Source organism: Rattus norvegicus, chromosome 10 (genome assembly GCF_036323735.1).
Source record: "Rattus norvegicus strain BN/NHsdMcwi chromosome 10, GRCr8, whole genome shotgun sequence".
In the NCBI taxonomy this organism is placed as follows: Eukaryota; Metazoa; Chordata; class Mammalia; order Rodentia; family Muridae; genus Rattus; species Rattus norvegicus.
Genome location: NC_086028.1, coordinates 51,350,258 through 51,366,654, shown reverse-complemented (window position 1 = coordinate 51,366,654; position 16,397 = coordinate 51,350,258). Strand labels below are relative to the sequence as shown.

Genomic DNA, 16,397 nt, shown 5'->3' with positions numbered 1-16,397 from the left:
AAAGCAAGATGGTAAAAATAAAACCCAGGCCTGAACAAGGATGACGCCAATACGCATGGTAATGTCAAAAGCTCACAAGGCCTCAATCCTAGACAAAGAACTACAGGCAAACAAGAGGAGAGCAGGAGAATCCGTCTTACCCAGGGAAGCAAACCAACTTATCCAATACCAAATGGTCAGCCCTGAAATATGTATACAGGCAAGTAATGTACAGGCTGAGCATGTTGTATTTATGTACCTAGGAACACACACACACACACACACACACACACACACACACACACACACACACACACACTTAAAGCCAAATAGGCCATGGATTTAAAAGGGGGGGGGGCTCCTGCCAGCATTCAACCTGCCACTTTGGAGCCAGTCTGGAGCGTATGCCAGCTTGCAGGTCACACTCCGAGCCTGCTCAAGCCTTCAAATGACTGATGGAGCTCCTAATGGGAGCCATTTTACCTTCAACATCACTAAAGATCCTAATCCACAACCATCAAGACAAGCTGTTCTCAAAATCCTCACCCACTGCAAAATGTCTGGGTATTTACCAGTATTTTAAACTGCTGGGCTTGTGGGTAGTTTCTCATTACACCTATTCAATCTGTATGAAACAACTCATTGGTTTTTAATAAAAACCCATCAAGAAATTTTTACAAAATCAGCATCTAAAACGAACAGGTGTGTTACAGAGAAACCAAAGCAGATGGCGGTGTTCACTTTAGGCAGATATGTTCAGGAACTCATGCAGTCTTTCTGTGTACATACACATGGGTGCACATACATGCTTATATGTGCTTATACATGCCCCATGCCAGTTTAATTTTAATTCGCAATTAAATAGGTATACGTGGCTAGTAGTCACTTCAGATGTCTCCTCTTCAAACGTTTATATAAATTATTGTAAAAATATTCTTCAGTACCTAGCTCTGCCTGCGTCTTCTTTTGCCAAAAGGGCACCTGTGATGAGCTGGGCAATGTGATTCCATGGGAGTGACCCGAGGCTAACTCTTAAATGTACTGAAGCCCTTGTAAATATGCAGCATGGTCTTCTCTGCTGACCTGAAAAATTATCACTCCTCATAGATTCAATCCTTCTCAATGATCAGCATCAACCGTCTGAGTCTTTGCATGCATGTGTGAATGAAGGTGAAGGTGTGTGTGTGTGTGTGTGTGTGTGTGTGTGTGTGTGTGTGTGTGTGTAACAAGGAAATGGACACTCAGCAAGAGTGTCAGCAAGAATCTCCTGTCTGCCCCTGCACTCTGATTGTCTTACCTCCCAGGGACTGCGGGGCTTTCTTAGTAAAGTGAAAGCTTACAACAGGCTTCAAAGAATATCAACAGAGTGGCACTTATCGAAGGCAGCTTGGCTTAACAAGAGCCCCCCTCAGGACAACACCAGTGCTTGGAAGCTGAAATGATTGATTTCTCAATAACTGGGAGCCAGGGTGCTGTGATGAAAATGTTTGCATTAGAAAATGGATCTTTATGTCTGTCTATAAAGAGTGTTTTATCATTGGGGCGTTAAACAACAAGTGGAGCAATTATGACAAAAGGGGCAAAATGAATCTGATAATTGATATTTCCAAAAAGACATTGGGGAAAGTAGAAATGTTGGAGGATTCTTACATATCTTAATCCCTTCCTTCCCTCCTTCCTTCCTTGCTTGCCTCCTTCCACCCTCCTTCCCTCTCCTCTTCCCATCTTTCCATAAGCAGTGGTCATGCCATTTTTGGGTGGCAGATCTCCAATGTGTCAATCTGCTTATGTTTTATATAGAGAGTGAACTCATTTACTTCCTATGAGCCCTTCAAATAAAATTTGTGCCCCTTTCACCCTGGCTTTGTTTCCCCTCCCTTTTTTCCCCTCATCCCTCAACATATATAAAACTGGGTGAATGATGGGACAGAACGATGTGTTTGTGGATAGGAAAACTTACTTTGCAAGCACAAGGGTCAGAGTTCAACCTCCCTAGGGCCTATACTAAAGCTTTGCATAGCTGTGCATACCTGTAATCCTTACCTTGGCGTCCAGGGACAGGTGGATCCTAAGAGCTCACTGGTTAATTAGCCAGCAGTGAACTTCTGATCCACTGAGAGAAAGGGCAGAGACCCATAGAGAAAGATTCCCTACATCATGCTTTGACTGGTATGGGGCTTATGTGCGCGTATAAGCATATATGTGCACACACGTGCACGTACACAGAAAGAATGAGAGTTTCTGAAGATATCTGCCTTAAGTGAACACCGCCATCTGTTTTTGTTTCTCTATAACACACCTATTCATTTTAGATGTTGATGAACTTCTATCCAACAGCATTCTCCGAGTGTTTGAGTTGTCATCTTGGAAAAAGAAAGTTCTATTGCATTCAATTTTGTTTTTTACATTCGTGGTATTATGTTTGGCATTGTGATTAATTTTTTAAATTATATATTTAGGACAGTTTGTTTATGGAGGCGTCTGAAGACTTTAATCTGGCCTTAGACAAAAGAATCCCACGCAAGCCTTTGCCGTGCAGTCTTCTGTGCCTGTCTAGTGTACCAGACCAGCCTGGTTGTGGGAACCTCCACCAGTTTCCCAGCAACAACGACGCGACCCCGCCCCTTCTCAGCCCCTGCCTACCTTATTAACTTAGTGGGGCGGAGCTACCGTCCAGTGCCCAATATAAGGAGAGCAGAGGCGGGAGGGCCTGGCATCTCCGTCGCTAGGGAAACGGACGCTGCAGCTGGCAGCGCGCGATGCCGGGCGCGGAGGAGCAGGCAGTGCTGGCGGAGTCTGGGGACGAGGAACCTGGAGACCCGAGGCTGCGGCTCCTGGGGACTTTTGTGGCTCGGAGCCTGCGTCCGGCCGCGGGCACCTGGGAGCGTTGCGCAGGCACAGCCGAGGCAGGGCGGCTGCTGCAGGCCTTCCTGGATCATAATGCCGCCGCGGGTCCGTGCCCGCTGCTGGTGGTTCAGTCCGGGCCCGGGGGCCTGGTAGTGAGACCCGGTCTGGATGCAGGACCGGAGCCCAACCAGGCTCGCGCCAAGGGGCTTTTTTTCTTGCGCACCAGGTCCGAGCCTCCGGGAAATCACAGCCTTCGCGGCACGGTGCTCTGCGGGGACCTGCCCGCGGTGCCGCTGGAGCACCTGGCTCCGCTGCTTTCTGAGGTGAGGGTGGGTGGATGGCCCCTGGCTAGCAGAGTCTGAAGCTTAAGGGGGGAGAGGGGCGTGTGCATGAGGGGAGGAGTCAAAACCAAAGAGGTGGGGCGACGCAGCAGAGGGAGGGTACGTGGGCGGGGTCACAGGCGGAGGGCCTTGGCCAGGGGTGGAGTCTGGAAGAAAGAGGGCTGAGGTTGGAGCATAGGCTGGAAGGGAGTGGAAGGGCGGAGCTGCCAGAAAACCAAAACTAGTGATCTGCTAGGGACGAGTCTGGGTGAATGCCAGGCCACAGTAAGAACCAGTCTTGGGTCAGGGGTTTGGTTCAAGAGGAAGCCATAGTGTGAAGAATGCCTGAGTCCTGGCAGCTTTGTAAGTCAGCAAGCAAGGGTCGAGGACAAGAAAGTGGTGAATTTTGAGTTAAAGTGGGTCTGATGGATGGAAAGGAGCTGCACTGCTTTATATATCTACCTTTGCAAAGAAGTTCAGAAGAAAGCTGTTTGGTTTTGATTTTTATGTCATTCATTTACCGTGCAAACATTTATGAAACTGACTTGTGCCGGCAGCGGTGGAGTATCTTATTGGAAATGACCAGCAGGCATTGGGAAGATTCTGTCCCTCCTCTTGGAAAAGGGACAGGGATGAAGCCTCTGGGCCTTCAGTGCTCAGAGGATTTTCACAAGGGTAGCTAGATGAGATTCTTGAACCCCTTAAACCTTCCCAAAGGAAGAAAACTTTCCTGCTAGTTGAGCACATGTGCTTCTGGGAGCTGGCCCTCTCTAGGCCTAGCCAGTTGTGAAATTAGTGTGTGCAGATACTAGCTGTGTGATGTTTTGGGGGCTTAGTACCCTGGAAGCGGCACAAGAATAAAAAGTAAGTTCCCATCCACGAAATGCTTCCTAAATACATGCATCAGCTCATGCATTCAAAATACTTGAAACGGAAGACCGTGAAGGTAAACACTTGCCTAAAACTGTGACCCTAGTGGTAAAGCCGGGACATGGCTGTTCCTTGGTTCATCTTATGTTAGCTCCATAATTGTGGAAGGGGGAATTCCAAGGATGAATATGGTGGATAAGCAAGCTCTCAGGGTCTAGGGACGCTAGGCTAGCATTGAATTCTTTAATAGTCTTATTACTGTGTTATGTTTGAATACCATCTGTACAGAAGTCCATCTGTAGGTTATTGCCCCTGGCCAAGGATGATAGAAAAGTGTCCTTGGCTTCTGAGGGACGACAGATCCATGTAGCCTCAAATGCTGCCTTGATTTTAGTGGCACACTGACTTCTGATCAGGGAGAGGCAGTTGAGGGCACATACTGCTCTTGCAAAAGACCCATATCAGGAAGTTCACGACCACCTGTAACTCCAGCTTGGGGAGATTTGATGCCCTCTTCTAAACTCTATGGAGATCTGAAGTCATATGTACATAGACATTTATATAGACACACACAGATATGTAGCCTTAAAAATAAAACTATTTTTAAAGGCTTGGAGATAGACACAAACTAGAATATGTAAAGGGCTTAGCACAATTCAGGACTGCACAATCAGTAAGGAAATCCAGTCCAGAAATCAAGAGTGACTTTAGGAACTAGAGGGATGACTTAGAGCTTATAAAAGTTCACTTCCAGAGGAGCAGAGTTTGTTTCACAATACATAAGTCACAAGTCAGAAACCTCACAGCCGCCTGAAATCATAGATCTGACAGCTTCTGTGTTCCATAGGAACTTACACACATGTGGCATACATGCACATAGACCATCTATATATAATATAATATATATATATATGACAGTTTAAGAGATTTTATCTCTTCTTTTCTTTTTCTTTTATTGAGACAGTCTCGTGTAGCCCAGGCCAGGCTCTACCTTGCTATGTAGCTAAGGATGACCTTTTAACTCCTGATCCTCCCACTTCTACCTCCCAAGGGATGAGCGAACAGGTATGTAGCGCAAAAAACATAGGTTTTTTAAAAATTTAGATTGCAGACAAAAAGTATTCGGTTAAGGAGTAAATGGATGAATTATGGGGCATTTAAACAGTGAAATACTGATGCAGAATATTCTTTAAAATATTATTTTATTAAAAAAACAACATAAACCCCAGAAGGTCCTAACCATACAATACAATGTTGTCAAGCACAAACACCCACATCTTAGGCCTCCCCTACCTAACGTGATTGAACACTCACCAAACAACACCCATGTCCCTGTCCTCACACTCGCCAAATAGTATCCCCAGTTTGTTTTCCTGAATGCAGCTGCTCTAGTCTACATGTACCTACGTAAATGGAGTCACCTACCATCTGTCCTTTTGTTGAGTTTCAGTGTTTCTCCTGACAACAATTGTTTCCACAACCAAAAGGTCCTCCAATCACATGGGGTTTCCTGGGTCTTTCTCCTCCTGTCCCCACCACTTTGTGATCTAGTGCACCTCTCTCTCTCTGACCAGTGCTTCCGCTTTTGCAACTTCCTGCACCCCCTATCCCCACACTCCATATCCTGACTACCTCACTCTCTGCACATGACTGGTACCTCGATCCAGTGTCTTTGCAATGTTCCTCAGCCACAACAGTACATTTGTTCCTTGCCCATCTTGAGAGGCAGCACCACCATTATCATTAACATTTCACTGGGTCATTTCACTTATCCAATGAAGATTCACTAGGTCATTTTACTTAGCCAAGGCCTTCATGGTTCTTCTTGTTGTCACACACAACAGGTCATTTGTTTGTGTGTATATTCTATTAAAGCCAAATATATTATACTGTATAACACATTTTTCCAATTCTCTCCATCATATTGGCTTGTGGGTGTGTCTATGGGGCATTTTCTTGATTGATGGTTGATATGGGAGGGTCCAGTTCACTGTGGGTGAAGCCACTCCTGGGCAAGTCGTCCTGGATTATATTTTAAAAGGCTATGCAAGCCATAAAGAGCAAGCCAGTAGGCAGCACTTCTCCCTAGTCTGGTCTTTGCTTTAATTTCTGCCCCTAGGTTATTCCATGAGTTACTGAGTCCCTCAATGAAGGACTGTGACTAGGAAATATAAGGTAAAATGAACCTTTTCCTTCCCCGAGTTGCTTTGGATCATGCTATGTACTACAGCAATGGAAAGCAAACTAAGGCAAATGCTGATTCTAGTTCTTTCTTATTGTAAATAATGTGGTAATATGTTCTTTTAAAGTGTATCATTTATAGATAGTATGTAATCATTTGTGTTAGAGAGGTGAGGGGCTGCAGAAATAGCTCCAGGGTTAAGAGCACTGGCTGTTCTTCAAGAGGACCTGGATTGGAGTCTCAGTATACATATGACTGCTCACAACCAGCTCTAACTCTAGTTCCAAGGGATCCTCCACCAACTTCTGGCCTCTATGGGCATTACATACACATGGTGCACAGACATATGCAGACAACATAATAGTACACATAAAATAAAAAATAAAAAATAAACAACAACAAATGTAAAGAGAATGGAAAATCTGGAAATTGCTGCTCAGTACTTGAAATCCAAGTACTTGAAAGACTGAGGCAAGAGGATTATTATGAGTTTGAGAACAGCCAGAGCTATAGAGTGAGTCCCAGGACATCTTGAGCTACATAAAAGATTCTGTATAGAGAAAGGTATGAAGGGAAAAATAGAGGAGAAAGAGAGCAAGGGGAAACGGGAAAACTAATCTATATTTGGAGAACTGAATGACTGAGGTAAAGGGATGGGTAGCATAATGAATACAGAGGCAAATGCTAGCAGCAAACCATTGAACTGAGAACAGGACCCCCATTGGAGAAGTTAGAGAGGGGACTGAAGGAGCTGAAGGGGCTTACAACCCCATAAGAACAACTATACCAACCAATCAGAGCTCCCGGGGACTAAACCACTACTTAAAAGAGTACACATGGACTGACTCATGGCTCCAGCAGCATTTGTAGTAGAGGATGGCCTTGTTGAGCACCAATGGGAAAAGAAGCCTTTGGTTCTGCCAAGGCTGGACCCCTCCAGTGTAGGGGAATGTCAGGGTGGGGAGGTGGGAAGAGGTGTGTGGTTGGGGAGGGGAAACACTCATAGAAGAAGGGGAGGGAGATGGGATAGGGATTTACGAACAGGAAACCGGGAAAGGGTGAAATTTTAAATGTAAATTTAAAAAATCAAATAAGAAAAGGGGGTGGATAGATGATTCATGAAACTTGTACTATATAAATGTTTATTTATTTAAATCTTAAATGAATAATTTTAAAACACCTCAGGAATCCTTAAGAACTCCCATCTACTTCTGTCCTGAACCCCAGAGCTGATCCCACATCCCTGTGAAATCTGGCCTCTTGGCCTGTGTTCTTCTACCTTCTTATTTAGCTTCTGACCCCCTCCCCTGTTCTCCCCACCTCACTGCACACCATTTAAGCCAGAAAATGTCTTCTACTCTGCATGTAGATGCATGTGCTTCTAGTAACCCTGCTGTAACCCACACTGGTTTCTGCCTGGCACTTACCTATATTTCACCCTTAGCCCTCCTACCTGTGAGCCTGTGTACCTGAACAGGGAAGGGGGCATTGGTGAGAGGAAAAGTTATAATTGTAGCTTCTTCTCTGTCCCACTGTACCAGATCAGGGTGAAATATGGGAGACAGGTTTGGAGGGGCATTTCCAGAATTCCCTCCCCCTACCCCCTATTCCCTTTCCCCTCTCCCCTCTCTCCTCTCTGCTCTCCCCTCACTGCTTCCAGTAGCTGGCTGTTTATTTGTGCTCTGGACAGCGGGATTTAGAGTAACACATTCCTTGGGTTCAATCCCAGTTTCTGTCCTATCAGCAGGGTAAGGTCAGCATCTTGCACCCTCTCTGTTATGCTCATATGCTCTGATAGGGTCGCTATGAAATCTTATCCTTTTTATTATTTTTGTTTTAAGGACAGCGTTACAAAGCTGCAGGCCAGGCTGACCTCAAACTTTCTACAATCCAGTTCCCTCTGCTTTGCATGCGCTGAGATTAAAGGCATGTGCCACAAGGCCTAGCATCTGAAATGTTATCCTAACTAACAAACTAGGATGCGTAAAACCATGTCCCTTTATAGGTGTTCCACACACAGTGGCAGTCCTGCGCCTGACAACCCATCTTTACCTCCCCAACTGGCTCTTCTCACCTTTCTGTAGCCAATGCTGGTTCAAGTCTAGGCAGGACCTCCCATAGCCTTCCTACTTCTGAGCCTGCTTGGGGGCAGGTGACTTTGTCACTTTGTGGGGCTACTCCACACATGGCCATGAACCTGCAGCTTGAGCGTTTTCTCATCCTATGACATTACTCTCTATGGTTCTAAGGTATCCTGGCTGGTTTACTGTGACTCCCCGACATTGCTTCTACTTTAACAGTGATTTCAACAGAAAATTAAAGGTCCTCCAATCGCATGGAGAGCCTATCTCCTGTGTTGGGAGTCAAACATGTTAGTGTCTCCACCACTCTCTCCTCACCAATCCCTCCATTATCATCAGGGTGAATAGGAGGTGACAGATATGACAAAAAGAGAGAAGACCAAAAGAAAAGAAATCTGTGTAGGTGGAGGTGACCAGGGGTGCAGGAGTAGACATTTTAAAAGAACAGCTAAGTTGAGAATCTTAACTCTATATTTAGGGCGAAAATAGGCTGGTTGAGGCTACCCAACACACTTTTTTTCTTCAGGAACCCTTCCCACTTTGAGAGATGGATGCAGAATTCACCTGAGACAGTGGGAGTGAGGCCCAGTCTTTGTCCCAGCTTTTCATGGAAGAGAAAAGCATCTCTTTCACACTGGTCTGTAGCTTTAGGGGGTACCTAAGGTATAATCTTTGGAGTATAAGATATACTCACCTTAGATCCAGAGGGAGCTTTGGAACAAAATAATTTAGAGAAAAGAGAATTTACAAGGGGGAAAAGGACTTGGTGACCATTTTAGCTTCTGAATCAGGCTGCTCTTGAAGATTCAGGGCTGTTTAAAACCAAGTTCTATCACTGGCAGCTTGTAAAGAAGAGCTAATGAGGAGACACTTCCTATTACAATACAACAACTAATATAATAGTGGAAACACCAGACAGACAGGGGTGTGTCCATCAGGTAATAGGTCCAGGAAACCATGGAAAAATGTATTCAGAACTGATAAATAAGTCCCAGTGGCTGCAGAATGGATAGTTCTGGCCTGGTCTTTCTGGAAACACATAGTGAGCAGAGACAATTACTAAATAGAGAGCTAAAAAAACCTTCAAAAAAAGATCACACACTAGATTCAGTCACATTTATGTTGGAATCTGGGTAGAAGGCTGAATAAGAAAAGGATTTGTCTAGGACCTCAAAGGCAGAGACTGAATCTCAATTGATGCTTAAGTACTCACATTCTTCCCTAGGGTCCGTCTGGCATCTTGGCACATCCCTTAGAAGTTGGCAAGTGTATACTAACAGAGAAAAAGGTGGTGGGAGGTTTGGGTGGAATTATGTAAGGATTTGAGGTGCTGTGGTATATCTTAATTGGGGGGTTTCTACCCCACCTTAGATCAAATAGTTCCCAAATAAAAGACACAAAACGTTTGTATTTATAAAAAGCCTTCAAGCAGTAGAACTGGACATATATCAACCCTCTTTGCTATATTGTCTACTTCCCTGTCAATAAACTCAAGATATCATTTGCTATGTTCCACTGCTCCTACTCCAACGGGCTGGCCCTCATGGCCATGTTCTCACAATCTACCTACTCCCACTGCATTGTTCTCCTCTTCTCCTCTCCTCTCCTCTCCTCTCCTCTCCTCTCCTCTCCTCTCCTCTCCTCTCCTCTCCTCTCCTCTCCTCTCCTCTCCTCTCCTCATGGTTTCTGCCTCAGACTCCAAGTCCAGGAACCGAAGCTTCTCCTACCTCTCTTCTGCCCAGCTACAGGCTGTAAGCACCTTTATTCAACCAATAGTTTTAAATTAAGGAGCAAGGTTACTTAGCATCACTTGGTGTACAGTGAGGATCTCCTTATCTCTGGGGGCAACCAGACCTTGGGGGCCAGTATTTAGCATAACAATACATAGTAACAGACCAAACCTCAACACTGAGGTATAGAAAACAACGATGACAGTTTTGAAGAAAAGAAAATTTTTACTCTTTGTCTTTTGTGATGATTGTGGTTCACTCATATTCACCCAGATGATGAGGAAGGGATTGGTGTGGGAGAAGTGGGGGAGAGAGCAACATATGACTTCCAACATAGCAGATGACATGGACAGCACTTATTTGTCATGTTTCCCAGTGAGAGGTGCAGGTCAGTCTACCACACAGGACCACACTGAGGGACTGTGGGAGGCATACTTCATAGCATTAAATGGAGTGGTGAGTCTGTGGTTGACTTGAGTCATCCCTGGGGTTAGCAGGGAATTGAAGCCTTCCATTAAAGGCTAAGCTGCCTGGTCCCTCCTAGTGAGAACTGTTGGTCTGGGGGACATTTTCCAAGGAGCAGATGAGAAGAAAATGGTAGGAAGGTTACTGGGGGCTTCCCTGATGTCTCCAGAGGTCAAGGCAACATGTAAGGTTGGAACCTACCTTTGTAGTAGAGTGGCATGAAGAACAGTGTTTAAGAAAATGCTTCTTCACCCTCTCTCCTTCCTCCCTTTCTTCCTTCTCTAGTTATATATCCTTTCTCACTCGTTTTTTTTGTTGTTTTCCATTTTCCTTTAGCTTTTCATTATGGATAGTTTTAAATTTACACAACCTGTTATTAGCATGTTCCATTACCTTCTCTTGTTCGTCTTTTACTCCTACTGATTCCTTCCTAACCAGTCCCTTTCTCATGTGTGTGTGTGTGTGTGTGTGTGTGTGTGTGTGTGTGTGTGTGTGTACCTATCTTGTTCAAGTGGTCACAGCTCCTGTGTGTTCATGATTGTCTGATGCATTCCACTCCCAGAAGATAGCATTTTATAGCTCTTTGCCCCATCCTATGGTGATCACAGTCCTATTTTCCTGTCATCTGCACTGTCCCCTGGCCCTTGGATTGAGTGACAGAGCTGTTCCACATAGACTTGAGTATTCAGCAGTCCTTTATCCTGAGTACTTTGACAGGTTATGATTTTCTAATTTAACTGTCCATTGCCAAGAGGCTTTTCTGACTTGGGCTAATAGCTACGCTAGCCTGCAGGTGTTTAGAAGGTGTCTTAGTTACTTTTCTACTCCAGTTAAAAGACTATAAACAAGGCAACAATAGGTGTGAGAGCCTGTGGGGGCTTACTGCTCCAGACAGTTAGTCCAGGACTATCCTGGTGGAGAGTCCAGCAGCAGGTAGGCAAGGCGCTGGAGCAGGAGCCAAGAGCTTATATCATCTGCAAGTAGGGGGAAGAAATAGCACACTGGAAATGGCACAAGTCATTGAAACATAAGGGCTCACCTCCAATGACACACCTCCTCCAACAAGGCCCCACCTTCCAATCCTTCCCAAACAGTCCCACCAGTGAGGATCAAAGTATTCAAACATGAGCCTATGGGGGACATTCTCCTTCAGACCCCGCTATGCAAGGCAACTTAACAACATTCCTGCTTATCAGAACAGTAGTGGTAGATTCTCCCATAGGGCTGATAACCTCAGCAGCAGTGGGCATTTCACCAGGTTTACAAATCTACACACATATTCCCACCTATGGAGGGGGCCTCAGCTTCAATGAAGAAGCAGTTGACTATACCCACAACAGTCATGTCACTTTTCCATCAGTGGTTGTATTTTGTCTGGCAAGTCAGTATTGTAATATACAATATCTACATCTGGGTTAATTTATTGATACCTTTTCTTCCACAACAGTTTGCCTGATATCTTACAATACTGTCTAGTTCAATTCCCATTTGATTTCTCCATGTCCTGTATCCGATGGGCATATTGTCCTCAGTAACAGGATCTTACTGTCTAGTTCTGGTGAGCAGTCCAAAGCAGTGACAATAGGCTCTATTGTTTTGAGAGCCTTTGAAGGCTCTTTCCCCAGCAGTTCATAGGGAGGTGTCCCATGTACTAAGATTTGGGGGTTAAATAATCCATGACTTCTCAAAGCTGCATTATCTACCCATGCAGGGTAATTCCATTCGGGTTTTTCTTTTTCCTATTGAGACAGGGTCTCACTATGTAACACAGGCTGGCTTGAATTTGCAAACCTCTTGCTTTCTTGGTGTCTCTCTTTTCCAGGTCATTATTCCTGTCCTGGACAATGAAAAGAACCATCTAGACTGGCCCCACATGGTATGTCAAGACATCAGGCATCATGCCCACTCCCTGCAGTCTGATCTCCTGGTAATTCTTGAACACATGAAGGGGAGAACCTTGCTACCTCTTCCAGTTGGCTCAGAAAAAGTGGAGTTTGTGGATGGCCAGAGTGAGCCGGTGTAAGTACCAGCAGCCCACAGACTTTGGTGATGACACAGAAACAGGTTCATTTGTAGTATATTCCCCAGGGCTTTTCCTGTTCCTGACTGTGCGTATCTTAGTCCCCACACAAGCCCACTGTTGACCTCTGCCAACATCCTTGGACAGTGTTTTCGTACTGATTATGCCCCCTTGCCCAGTCTTAACTGTTTGAGGTCTCCTAAGGTTCTCTTGGCAATGTGACTTTTTTTTTAACCCAAATCATTTCAGGGCTCAGTTCAACCATGGGATCTTCAGTGTACTCGAGATTGGCCTATGCCCAGCTGATAGCCAATCCAGTGGCTATATAGCTCTTACCTGCATTCCCCAGTGTGCAGTGCCATAGTTCTAGCTTTCCTGTATCCCCAGTGTGCAGTGCTGTAGTTCTAGCTTTCCTGCATCCCCAGTGCGCAGTGCTGTAGTTCTAGCTTTCGGGAGCTTGCTGACATTCCAGTCTCCATTCCCCGACAGTTTCAGACTTTTAGCACCCTAGAGATCTTTGATTTTGTTTTCTAACCTCAAGTCCAGACAAATCTGGCTCTATTGGGGAGTCGGTGCCCACTGCCCCTGAGTGGACATTAAAACTGCAGCCTCCATTGCCTATGTTGGTTTTGCTTATTTATTTGAGACTGGCTTTCCTTCTGTGTCTTAAGCCATCCTCAGATTTTCTACATAACACAAGCTGGTCTTGGACTCAAGATTCTCCTTCCTCAACCTCCCCAAGGGTAGGATAACAGTCCTGTGCCAACACACCAGATCTTCTGCATTACAACATTATGTTTTTCATCTCTAGTTCCTCTCAACTCATCCAGGCTTGAGTTTTCTTTGTCTTTATACCCAGGAGTATTTTCCCTTCCAATTCAGGCTATGTAAATATTTGTTCCTTATATTTTTACCCAGTATTTCTATGCATTTGTGGCAGTAGGTCATCTCCCTGCATAAGTGTGGTCTGGTTGTCATTGTGTTGATTCAGGAGCCTGAAGGATAAATAAAGCATGCAATTGCAGCTTATTTCTCAGTAGTTTTATGTGAGAAATGATTATATATCTGTATATAATTTGAAGTAGCATCCTAGTTAACTAGAAAACTAACTGTAGTTTAATAAAAATGTCTAATTTTCAAAATAAATACAATTAATCTTTTCCATTTCCCAGCTCCTCTATACCATACCTTAATAACATTCAGCTCATATATACAGATCCTTGCTCAGTCTGTCTTCTTCTGTTCATCTTAGATAATTTCCACACAGGCTGCATCATTTGGGGGAGAAGAGCATTTTCTTTTAATGTCTTTCATAATCACTTGTGCTGTATCATTTCTGAGCAAATATGAATTTCCCATTAAGTCAAGGTAGTTCCCAGTGTAAAAATATCATCTATACAACTATATATTTCCTTTCCTCATTATTGTGTCCTTATTGCCTGGCATATACAGTTTCCTGTTAAGACCCTGAAGAGGAGCCAGTCCAAGTTTTATTTTAATTTATTTAAAATGAAAATGCAGTTACTATTATTGTGGTATCTGGGAATGTGTATTGGAGTATGTGTGTGTATGTATGTATGTATGGTATGTACGTATGTATGTATGTATGTATGTATATGTGTGTATTGTGTTTGTGTATATGCGTGCTTGTGTATATGGAGTGTATGTTAGTGTATATGTGTGTGTGTAATATATGTATATGTGTTTATATGTGTTTGTGTGGTTGAAAAGGGATACTTGGGAATTCCATTTTTTGTTGGAAATCTGAAGACAGAATGGAATCACCCTGGTAAGTCCTAGGGAGGTAGATGTAGCAAACTGTTTCCTGGAAGAGCTAGTTAGCCAAGGAATCAGGTTCTGTGCTATGCAGGGAGCTTGTCCTCTGGTGAGATTCACAGCAGAAATGGACGTTTGGGGTGGTTTTTCAATGTTTCAGCCATTGACAAGATTTTGTGCCATTTAAAGTTCTTAAATTAGCCTTCAGAATATTGGTGGAGGCTTGACTGTATGGACAATGTTGAATATATACACGAGTAAGCCTGTTTCCCTAGAAAAGGATTTACACAGTTTGTTGATGTGCTTTAAAAGAGTCTATTACAGGGAAGAGGGGTAGAATTCTTAGGGTAAAGGCCCTGGAGAGGGTTCTGTTGGTAAAATTCCTGGCACACAAGCATGGGAACCTGAGTTCAGATCCCTAGTACCACAAACACTGAACATGAAATTGTGTACCTGTAACCCCCTTGCACTGGGGGATCAGTAAGTTGGAGACAAGTAAACCCCTAGAGCTCCTCAACCAGCCAGCCTAGCCACACCAGTGAACTCCAAGCTCAAAGAAGAGTTCCTGTAACAAAACATTAGGCAGAAAGATTCCAGAGACATTACATAGCAACCTCTGGACTCCATATCCATGTGCACAGGCAAGGCACCAACATATACACATCTATATGAACTTGTACATAGGCAGACACACCAGCACACAGACACACTTTTTAAAAACAAAAGGATTCATAGGTTAGGTGGGATTTTCCACCTGTTTTGAAAGACTGAAAGCTTTCTTTTAGAGAACACCCAGGAATATTTCTTGAATTAGCTTAAGTTTGTTCCCCCGAAGTTTTGCACATTGGCAAACTTTTTCAGTGTTGCTCTATGGAGAGATGGTGGGATCCTTAAGACTTGGAGCTTAGTGCCGTGCCATTAGGTCATTGGGAGCACTACCCTCAGAGAGGACTAATGTAAATCCTGGAGGGCCTCAGCTCCCTCCACATTATAAAAGGGTAAAGCTAGCCCCTGCCTACCTTTTGGCTTCCCTCATTACTGTGTGAATCTTCATGCACTTGTTACTACCTCAATGCCACCCACAATATATCCTGCACTTTGTCATGAACTGCTGACCTTCCAAAGCACTAGCTAAATGAACTTTCTTGCAAGTTTCCTAGCCTGGGGGATGTTGTTACAGCCACAGAGGATGAGTGAATACACCAGACTTAAATTCTTTTTAAACACACTGGAGAATTTCTTGTCTTTTGCAGCTTGGATTCCATAGACAAGTCAACTGTCTATGCCATGGAGTCTGCAGTGATCAAATGGAGCCACCAAGTCCAGGTGGTACTCAAGAGGGAGTCTTCTCAGCCACTCATACAAGGAGAAAAGCCCACCCCCAAGGTGGAGCTGGAGTTCTGGAAGAGCAGGTAGGCAGGGAGCACATGTTTATACGCTGGGAGAGAACTGGTTACAGAAGAAAAAGCCAGGGCTGGCCTTGGGGAGCCACCATTGACTCTGGTCCCACCTCCAGGTGTTTCTCATCCTCTCTAGGGTTGACAACTAGGTGTCTTTGGTTCAGTACAGTTTCTTTCTGTAAACTGGGAACACATTCTTCCCCTGAGGCTCAGTAGACATCCTTCCCTTCTGGGACACTCATTGTCAGCTCATTGGAGAATCTTTTAACAATGTGTATATAATCAAATGGAGACTTAAAACATTGTTTTTGCTCCTTTTTGGATTGTTAAAATTTTTCCTGTGAATGAATATTTTACCTGCATGTATATATGTAGATCACACTTGTTCAGTCCCCTGAAACTGGAGAGAAAGATAGTTGTGGGTCACAGTGTGCATTCTGGAAACAAAGTCTGTGTACTCTAAAAGACACTCAGTACTCCTGACCACTGAGCTGTCTCTCCATCCCGCACTCAGTTTATTATACTTTTTATATTATTTATTATATTTATTTTGCATTTATTACATTTAGGATAATTTCTGTTCCCCTTTTCTTGGACATCCAAGGTTAAATGTATATACCTCTTTAAGGATCTGGGGGGAAAGGAGAAGGAATTTTGGACATTGGCCACAGAACTGCCTGTCCTAGTTCACAGTTCATCATTACCATCCATGGTGTTTCCCACCCAA

General features: G+C 44.2%; 1 protein-coding gene and 1 long non-coding RNA gene across 16 annotated transcripts in view; one reads left to right on the top strand and one right to left on the bottom strand.

The window, feature by feature from the left end:
• Positions 1-2,750, bottom strand: part of LOC120095122 (uncharacterized) — a 150,746-nt gene extending 147,996 nt beyond the window's left edge. For both annotated transcript variants that reach the window (XR_005490297.2, XR_005490296.2), the window contains exon 1: positions 2,623-2,750. This is a non-coding gene — a long non-coding RNA (uncharacterized LOC120095122). The remainder of the gene's footprint in view (positions 1-2,622) is intronic.
• The window catches only part of Dnah9 (dynein, axonemal, heavy chain 9), a 367,182-nt gene continuing 353,462 nt past the window's right edge, over positions 2,678-16,397 (top strand). For 11 of the 14 annotated variants that reach the window (XR_005490291.2, XR_005490292.2, XR_005490293.2 and 8 more), the window contains exons 1-3: positions 2,679-3,149; positions 12,297-12,493; positions 15,524-15,682. Coding sequence is in view for 10 of the 14 variants with exons in the window: in XM_039087294.2 (XP_038943222.1) it covers positions 2,739-3,149; positions 12,297-12,493; positions 15,524-15,682 (767 nt within the window). In the remaining 4 variants the exon portion in view is untranslated. Of the gene's footprint in view, positions 3,150-12,296; positions 12,494-15,523; positions 15,683-16,397 lie in introns of those variants that run through there. The other 3 variants (XM_039087301.2, NM_001427097.1, XM_039087295.2) reach the window with 3 other exon arrangements.